Source organism: Strix aluco, chromosome 3, assembly GCF_031877795.1.
Source record: "Strix aluco isolate bStrAlu1 chromosome 3, bStrAlu1.hap1, whole genome shotgun sequence".
Classification (NCBI taxonomy): Eukaryota; Metazoa; Chordata; class Aves; order Strigiformes; family Strigidae; genus Strix; species Strix aluco.
Window position 1 is genome coordinate 70,532,640 of NC_133933.1, and position 9,927 is coordinate 70,542,566.

A 9,927-nucleotide genomic window follows, 5' to 3' on the forward strand; every position below is an offset into this window, starting at 1 on the left:
AATATAAATTTAAAATTAATGAAACACCACATTTTATTTCTGAAGATTCAAAACATAATTAAAATGAAAACAAGGAAACTGTTTAATTTCCAAGAGGAACAGTTCATTAAATGTTCCAGAAATATCCCTCATTACAAAATGGTTCTCTGTGTAAAGCTTAAAATACTACATAAAATATGAAGAAAGACTACTAACGACTAAAACACTTCACTGGAATAAAATCAGATCCTCAAAAAAAGAAAGGACTCTCATTACTAACTGAAATATTACCAGTAATTACCAGATTCCCTCTGGCTATCAAGAAACCAGGTGTTTTAAGTCTAAATTTTGGCTAATGTTGCCTATACAAATTCCAATGTGTATTTTCTACTTTCAGAACAACTCTACATCTAAGGAAAGTATAAACAAAACTTTCTAGCAAAGTCTTGGAATTCTCAAATGCTCTGAGATTTGATATAGTTGTTCCTTTACCTCTCTAAATTATGTAAGACTAAATACATGACACACAAAAAAGCAAGCGTAGTTAGGACTTTTCCACTCAACCAGCCATTCAACATAATAATTGTGAGCAGGAATTCTCAATTACCAGATTATATAAACCCTACGTTATTCTTGCACTTGGTAAATCATGGAACAGACAGGAAGAAAATATATTTCAGAGTAAAATGGCACAAAACATCTCCCACAATATTCATGTCAGGCTACTCTGGATCTGATAAAACAACATCTACAACCTTTTCTTCACATAGTATGTTTTGAAGAATCAAAAGACTACACTGTAATTTTCAAACCTACTTTTGTTTATTTTCATTTCAGATTCTCTTAATCTTTGACTTTCTCAGAGAACAGACAGTACAGGTGTAGGACGAGTTAAAACTCACCTGAGAGCGCTCTTGGTATTAAAAAATAAACTTAAGTTTGGAAATTGTGGTAAACTGTTGGGTTTAACTTTTTAAACATAATGCACCTACTTTCCTTGTTTGCAGACACAAAAGTTGTCAAAGCTGTACCAGAGACATCCCACAGCATGTAAGAAATCATTCTCATTCACTGGCTAAACGAGAAAACACTGATAACTACAAGAAGATGTATTTTCTTAAAGAGCTCTCTGCACTTCTTGAATTCATTTGAACACTAAACACATCTCACTAAAACAATAGGTTGTTTGAATTTTAAATAAGATGATCAGTTTTACTGGAAAATGTTAAACTACAAACTGCCTAATTAAAACAGCAACAGATACAAATTTAAATTCCTATCTATAAGGAGAGCTAAAAATATTGCTAGGGATTTTCTTACTAAATTAAATAGGAATGTCTCTCTTCCTTATTCTAAGTGAATGAAAAAATAAGCAATATACTGGAACAGTACAGAGGGGAAAATAACATGAAATCCATTAAGACTGACAAACTGAATAAAAAGATAAATATTTTTCCTCTAGCCTTTTACAGATAAGCAATTTTATTCACAAAAATGTTACATAAAGTTACTCTTTGAATAGGCTGCTAATGATCCTTTAAAAATACCTGAAAAAAATAATTTTGCTCAAGATCAAACACTGTTCTTATAAACACATGCAACTGTTGAAGTATTAGTATAATAAAGAATATCACCTCTGGATTAGTAATTGGAAGAGAAATGAAATAATTAGGCCGATACTGTTTTTTCTTTTTCTTCTTTCTCTCACTGCTGTCTTCAATTTCCTTTCCAGTAGTTCTCTTCCTTTTATTTTTTGTATTTATTTCAGAGGTTGCATGTACTGAAGAAAAAAAAAATTACTTTCAGCATACAGATAAATCAAAACAAAAATACATTATCATGCCAACGGGAGAAGCTGGACTTCAGTCAACCAACTAGGGTATGTCTTCCCAGTCATCTGATCTGCCCACACTCTAAACTGTCTGACTGGGATCCTACTGCAACCTGAATTAACATAGTCATACAAGTGGAGTATCATACTTGAGCTAACAGCCTATGCCTCTAAGCAGGGCTTATAAACTGCTAACACAGACACACAGCTTCCAAACTACCATGCTTCACTCAGCCAACTCACACTGTAGCGTAATAGACCTGCAAATTGATTACACTTGAACACAGACGTGACTTTAGAGCAAAAGAGCCAATATTAAGTTTCAAAAATCCCACACATGCTGCATTTTGAAATACAAGACCCATATACATAATATAATAAAACACATATATATAAAGCATAGGATTATTAAAGGAAAAGGTTGTATTAAACTAGGACTGGACAACATATAGTTCAAGGACCAAACGTAGCTCAGAAGAAAATTTAATCCAAGCCATACCTACTCTCTACCTCCTCCATACCCAAAGACACCTTTCAACACAGTGAAAGAAAAGTGCGTGTTCTCACTTCTCCCTTTGCACCATAAACTATTTTTCTCCCAACTTATTTCCTCAAGACTTTGCAGACCCTCTCCCACCATGTGGCCTGATATATACCCATACACTGACCAGGCTTCAGACATCCACTGTCCAATTAGAGGTGCACTTCTAGCCCCACGCTAGGAATACACGTATTGGAAGACAGCTCATAAAAGCCACCACGTGAGAAGCTCATATACAATAATGTGAATTGACATACAAGATGTCTTTATTCTGTGACTCATTGCTGCAATGGATCACAAAACAGTACATTTTTAATATGCTCAAGTATTTGCAGGAGTGAGTACTAATAAGAGAAGCCCTGGACCGGATCCTGTTTGCCCAGAGACTCTGTTCCATGCACACAGCCCACTTGTACATGCCAACAGGCAGGACCAAGAACCAGGTGTGTGATGTGTCTATGCATCCACACTACTTCTGTTTAATATACTTACTAACAAATTCATCTTCAATATCTGTGTCGACAAACGGCATTTCTGCCATCAGCGATTCTACCAAATCAGCAGGACATGGCTCTTTACTCTGTTGTGTCCTTTTATTATTCTCTTTAAAGATTTTCTTTTGCTGTACATTTTCCAGCCCATCTGTAATATAATATTTAAAAATAACACACTGAGTTTTAGTTTTTTTTATATAAACAGCTGAGACATTATACCAAGCAATATACCAAATACACATTTCTCTAATTCTCAGCAAATGAATATTGACATATAACCCCCTTAAGAATGCTGCTCTTCTTCCTCGTCAACATATCAGCAAAAATACTTCAACACTTTATGTTGAAGAGAAAAAAAAAAAGGGAGTTCAGCCTCTCTGTATTTAACAACTTATGGTCTTGTTCGGTTCTAAGCAAATGCAATTCTGTGCAAAAGAAGGGATACTTATAGCTGAGCATGAAAAAAATAAAGTCTTGGGATATCACGTAAAGTTTACTTCAGATAACAGTAATGGCATATGAAATTCAGTGCAGACAAACATTGGCAAATGAATTGCAATGTAAACACACTGAAAATGAGGCACAAAGGAGCAGGAAGGGAATCCTACCATTCCACATGTAACAAAGAGTTCTCAGCTGACTATATCATTCAGGAATGAGATGATTATTCTACTGCATCTCCCACACAGTACAGCACGTTATGGACAGCAACGATCTGAACTTCTCGATCTAAAAACTGACTTCTAGTATTTCAGCTAAAGAAGGAACCAATATAAATCCAAACTCATCTTGCATGTATAAAGATAAACATGAAGTTCTATCTCAGATTAATACCACAATGACAGAATAATCTCCACTAATAAGCTTTTAAAAAATGTCTTTTTCCCCAAGAGTACTGAGTATGAGCCATTTCTTTATGTCTGCTTCATGTTTCTGTATCAGTAAACTCTAATACTGACATATTAGTTACACCTTAAAAAATGAAAAAGTAAAATCTTCTCTAGCAGCAAAAAATGTGCACATAACCAGGCATCCAGCAATATTCTTTTGGGACAACTCCACAATGGGACTACTGTAGTGGAAGAAGCCTTATGTCAGAATTGCAGTTTATCCCAGGACAGCTCATTACTACAGACAACACACTTTCAAAGCTCCTCTTGTGACCAGTGCAGATAGTCCAAATCTGGCCCATGGGGAAAATTTGGCAGCAAAAGTGCATATTATGTACTTGTGGCATGCAAAACTACACTACATGTATAAATTCAGTACTATAGATCCAATCTGGATTATTATCACTCTGTGGAGTGTTTCTTGCATATATCACTTTATGCTAGGGAAGACGAGAACAACCTGATTAAATGCTAATTCACTCCAGTCTAAAGTAGGGAGGCATGAATCACTCTGTGGTTGTGGTCTCACACATAACTTTATCCCGGAGGGTATTAAAAAGAAACAAAGTATTTAGATTTGTTGCTTCTTCCCCCTGTAGACACTAAAGAGCTATGCACAACAAACAGATGTTAAAGTAATGATAAAATTATTACTTAACGTTTAGATTAAAGTAAAGCTCACAAAACAGATTGTTGCTGGTGATCCACAAGCATACAGAAAACAGCAATCCTTCCTTCAAAGAGGTCTCAAAGTGAAGGACAAGACAGAAATCCATGAAAATGATGAACAGGTAGGCCAGTCTGGGGCAGAAAAGTTATCAACAAGATTCAGAAATGCAGAATCATAACCAGCTGGAAGCAAAAGGGATTTGTTAAGGTAGAATCAGCTGCAGAACAAAGACTCAAATAAATCTGAGGGGTGTATATTGCAGATTACGTTTTTCCTTTGCTCTGTCTGCTCAAAAAGCAGTATACTTGTGCCACTTTGAAAAATTCTATCTGCTCACAGTAGCAGATTGGCATAGCAAAGGCACAGCGCTAGTGATTAACAATGTCTGTTCTCAAATCAATTAGCTGAACTGAACAGGCACTGCTTCTAAATTCCACAGGTTGTGCCCCAAGCAAAAAACTCCATCCCTCACCTTTTCTGAAATATGTATTAAAGAAATCAGCAACAAAACTCAAGAATTGTGCTCTAGTCACTAAACTAACGCGAAAACATGATTCTTCAAAATTCTTGACATACTGTTGATAATCTGAGACCTAACAAAATCAGCTTCCATGGGAACTCCTTGACCATCAAGCTATTATAGGATAAACTCTTTTTTCTTAATTGCATGCTTAATTATATTAGCCTGAATTTCATATATGAACAGACGTATACTTTATTCCCATATTTGTATTTGCTTAAGTGGCTGCTGATCTTCACCAGTATTTAAGTCCTCTGTTCCAGCAGAAAAAAAAAGTCATGACACACCTAGCTCATAAAGGAGAGAACACAAAAATAAGGTGTAATAAAACATATTTGATTGCACTTGTTCCCAGCCCTCTTCTCCATACTCAGATTATAGTTTCAGATAGAATAATCTTCTATTATTTGACACCTACTCATCACAGATCACAGTGAGATTAGGCCTCCAGGCACTGCTCCCTGTTTAATATGTTTATGTTCATATGTGTAATAACAAATTAATCCTTTGGAGACAATTTAACGGAAAGCTGTTGTAGAAATCGATGGTCTTACTCTCGAGGCATTGTGAACCTCTGGTGCTGGCACTCGTGTTTATGTAGCCAGAGAACTGAAAAAGTTTACAAAAACCAGAAAATTTTGGGAAAAAAAAAAAAGGTTGGTTTAATATTCACAGCCAGCTCTGATGCTTACACTGACACCTGGGGACTGAGCGTGGCAGAAAGGAACAGACTTTTTAGCAACAGCCCACAACAAGGTTGAATCGTTCTCCCCTACGATCTCCACAATCCCTGCTGCGAAATCTGCCTCTTTCCATTCGGTACCTGAGAAGGTGTGCACAAGCCATAGCTTTTACAGCCGCTCTGCCCAACGTGACCGTTTAATGCCTAACAGAAGCCAGCAACGTCGTCGCCCCCCCCCCCCCCCCTCCTCCTCCTCCTCCTCCTCCTCCTCCTCCTCCTCCTCCTCCTCCTCCTCGCAGCACGACCCACACGCCGCCCGGCGGCAGCGGAGGCCTCGCGGCAGCGGAGGGCGCCCGGACCGCGCTGAGGCGCCTGCCCTCTTTCCCCCGCCCCTACCCCGCCCCGCCGCCTCCTCACCGTGCTCCGGGGTCGCGCCGGCTACGCGGGAGGGATCCCCGCCGCCACCGTTCCCCGCTGCTCCCGCCGCCGTCCGCAGCGCCATGAGGCGCGGGAGCGCGGGCACAGCCGGCCGGGCGAGGAGGGCGCGGGCCGCCGCCGGCCGCGCCGAGCACAGCGCGGGGAGGAGCTGCCGCAGCAGCCGCTGCATGCCCGGTTAGGGCGAGCGGGGCTGCCCGCCGGGAAGCCGCGGGCCGAGGGGGAGGTTAGCGCCGCCGCCGCGCCCCTGGGGCCGGCGGGAGCCCGGGGCGGAGGGGGAACTACAGCTCCCAGCGTGCGCCGCGCTGGGCATGGCGGGAGGCGGCCCCGAGCCTGGCGCGGCCCCACCCGCCGCCTTCCGTGGTCTGTAATGGCCGCGGGTCGTCGAGCCTTGCCGGTCGCCGTGGAGGCACCCAGAGAGCGCGTCCTGAGCCGCCAGAGCCGCGCTCGCATGCCTTGCTACCGCTCAGTGTTTTAACGACACGCGGCCGCCCCAGCCCTCGTCCCACAGAAGGGCTGCAGCCGACGGGGGGTGGTTTGGGCTGGTGTCTTCCCAAAATAACCGGTTGTAGCTTAGGGCCGCAGAGCAATAATTAACGTCTTTGGCTGCGGTCTGGGGGAGAATAGGTAGTCAGGCTCTAAATTTACTCTAAACTCCTTGACGCAGCGCCCCCGCGCAGGCCCAGGCCCCTCCGACTGCTGCCACTAGCGCCTCTGCTGTGGCCGTGGAGTCTCCTGTTGGGCATCGGCCTCGGGTGTACAGGAGAGGCTGCTTCTGTGAGGCGAGGAATGGGAGACGGAGACGGGCTTTTCCTGCTTAAATGGAGACTTGGTGCCTCTTGGAAGCCAAATCCTGTCGCTACGATCTGTGGGAGAAGCCAAGCCAAATGTCACCTGGTGCTTTTTTGCACATGGCACTGTGCGTATAGATCAGATCTGAGGGAGGCGATTGTTTACATGTATATGAAGACTCCTAGTGGCATTTTAAAGAGAGTAGGGATGACAAATGCAAATAAATAAAATAGAATGGCCATGATAGGGAGGAAGCTGCGTGGCTGCTGTATGTTAGAAGCTGAGAGACGAGCGAAAAATGAGGCCGCTTCCCATATTTGGCTCCTCTTTGCGTTCCCTTTTGGGGAGATAAATCTGTTTGGAAATATTTTACCACTATTTTGACCCATTTCATGCTGTATTTGCCTTCACTGCCTTTCACACAGTATTTACATCTGCATAGACCTGTGGATATCAGACCAAAGGCTGGTTGTGACAGAGCAGTCCAGATTCTGTGGGGTCCAAGAGAAGCTTTAGGGTGAGGCTGCTGGCAGTTTTTCTTGCTATACACATTTCATCTGAGTATCAGCTATTGTTAAGAGACTAAATACATAAGTGGTCACCCTTTCCTTGAGTACTGTGCCCATCTCTGTGTCCCCCCAACATAAGAAGGACATGGACCTGCTTGAGCAGGTCCAGAGGAGGCCATGTAGATGATCAGGGGCTGGAGCACCTCCCTTATGAGGACAGGCTGAGAGAGTTGGGGTTGTTCAGCCTGGAGAAGAGAAGGCTCCAGGGAGACCTTATAGTGACCTTCCAGCACTTCAAGGGGGCTTACAGGAAAGATGGGGAGGGACTCTATCAGGAGTGTAGGGATAGGATGAGGTTTTAAACTGAAAGAGGGTAGATTTAGATTAGATATAAGGAAGAAATTCTTTCCTGCAAGGGTGGTGAGACAGTGGAACAGGTTGCCCAGAGAAGGTGTGGCTGCCCCCTCCCTGGAAGTGTTCAAGGCCAGGTTGGACAGGGCTTTAAGCAGACTGGTCTAGTGGAAGGTGTCCCTGCCCATGGCAGGGGGGTTGGAACTAGGTGATATTTAAGGTCCCTTCCAACCCAAACCATTCTATCATTCTATGATTCCTAGCCTGTTAGCATTGGCAAGTGCGACGCTTCCATAAAAATTTGATTCCACAGAGTTATAGATCAAATAGTGGGAGAAAGTCTTTTGGTATTAAGTGTATTTTTAAATATATGCATTTAAAACAGTTTTGGATCTGGAACTGCTCCAAATTAACAGGTGTTTCTCAGAAATCTTCAGCGAGAATACTAGAAAGACATTTCTGTCTGTACAGTTGACAGGGGAGTCCAATGCAATGTTTAGATAAGTTAGCATTTAGTAGTCCTCTTAACAATTGAAAACACAATGCATTTTTAGAGAAGCTAAAATTGTATCTAACAAATATTCCCTAGCCTAGCGCTAATATGTAGATGCATTCTTCAGGTTCATGACGTGCCTGACTGAATATACTATTTCCAGGATGAGGGGAAGTGAGGAACCAGCTGGAGCTGGTAACAGTTACCATGAATTATGCCTACGAGTCATAAAAGTGGTGTTGGAGGGAAACGAAGCTTCAACTGAGGACTAGAAAGCTGAAGTAAAAAGTTTTGATTTTTCTGCCTGCCCAAATACTGCGCAAGTTTCATAGAGGTCACTGACCTGGTGCCTGGCAGAAACTGGTTTTCACTACTGCTTAGGTTTGGGCTAAAGCCAGCACTTTATCAATTTTCTGTGGCCTTGCCTTTAATAAAGAGAGTTTCTGATTAACCTCCCAGCAGTACAGTTGTCCCTTTGAGGAAAAAAGAAATCACATAATGACAGCTGTGTGACGCTAACAGAAAGAGGAAGCAGAGTCAACTCTACAAATTTATTTGCTTACACAACCGCACTGCCCATGCCTGCTAGCCTCTCACCCACCTTACCATCTCTTAATCCATCCTCTAACTTCAGTCAAATTCAGTAGAGCGTAAGAGGATTCAGAGGTATGACATTCCCACACATTTCCCAAAAAGGAGTGGTTTGGGAGAAAAGAGACTCATTTAGCTCCCAAATGAGGGAAAGAAGAAACAATGCTGTGCGTATGCTTTTCCATGAAACAGTGGCTGGCCATGAGTACTGGTCAGCTCGTTACACGATAGGTCACGGTACATATTATCAATACATATTACGTCTTATCTTAGTCAAGCAAGAGATATGGGGGAGCTATGAGTATTTGGGATATGACTCACAGTGGGAGGTTAGGAAATAAAGGGGCAGGAACCGGATGTGTTACAGGGAGGCCTAAATATCAGAAGGGGATATTGGGATATTGTGTAGGACATGGGAGGGAGTTGAAGGTATTGTAATGGGAGGGCATGGAGACTGTAGGGGAAGCTTGGGTTACTGTGATAAGGAGGGAGGACATAACTGATACAAACCAAGGCTTCGTTACTGACACTGCTGGTACAGCAACTTGTTTTCTGACAAGTGAAGAATAGACCATGATCTGGTAGCACTAAGAGATTTGCTAGAGAAACAAAAAGTGTGAGTTGCAGAACTACAGATAGTAGAAAATGAGAGGTAGAGGAGTGCCTGGGATAAAGTAATTTAATGCAAAGATCAAAAAGCAAATAGGCTAGAGTTTCTACAATAACTGGTTTAAAAGGAAGAAGTGCATAAAGATGCTATCAGTTATATTTAATGAATAGAAACTACATTTGATTGACATCTAACATGAGTATGAAGATTAATGTGAAAAGGAGTAACGTAGATGGATATTTTCATGGTCTGTCGATCACAGGCAGTTCATTTAAATTGCAGGAGGAGGAAACAGAACAGTGGGAATCAGCTGAATAATTAACTGATTACCCAGAGCAGCAATTTTTCACTTGCTACCCTCTGGATAGTGATCTGTTGTGAGGGACACTGGCTAAAGATCAGCATAGACACTCAAATGCTATTAATGTCAAGGTATTGTTTCAGACACCTCCAGGTTCCTCCAGGCTTTTTGAGGAATGGTGACTGTTGGGTAGAGAGAGGATTCACCTAAAAAAGTGGGGCATGGATGTCTTTGCCAG

General features: G+C 42.1%; 1 protein-coding gene across 17 annotated transcripts in view; it reads right to left on the reverse strand.

Moving 5' to 3' along the window:
- AKAP7 (A-kinase anchoring protein 7) overlaps positions 1-6,358 on the reverse strand; it is a 93,721-nt gene extending 87,363 nt beyond the window's left edge. For 3 of the 17 annotated variants that reach the window (XR_012622553.1, XR_012622554.1, XM_074819105.1), the window contains exons 1-3: positions 6,025-6,330; positions 2,844-2,993; positions 1,614-1,759 (exon numbers count right to left, since the gene is read on the reverse strand). Coding sequence is in view for 13 of the 17 variants with exons in the window: in XM_074819105.1 (XP_074675206.1) it covers positions 1,614-1,759; positions 2,844-2,993; positions 6,025-6,214 (486 nt within the window). In the remaining 4 variants the exon portion in view is untranslated. Of the gene's footprint in view, positions 1-1,613; positions 1,760-2,843; positions 2,994-4,417; positions 4,588-6,024 lie in introns of those variants that run through there. The other 14 variants (XM_074819104.1, XM_074819112.1, XM_074819111.1 and 11 more) reach the window with 10 other exon arrangements.
- Positions 6,359-9,927: the final 3,569 nt, after the last annotated feature.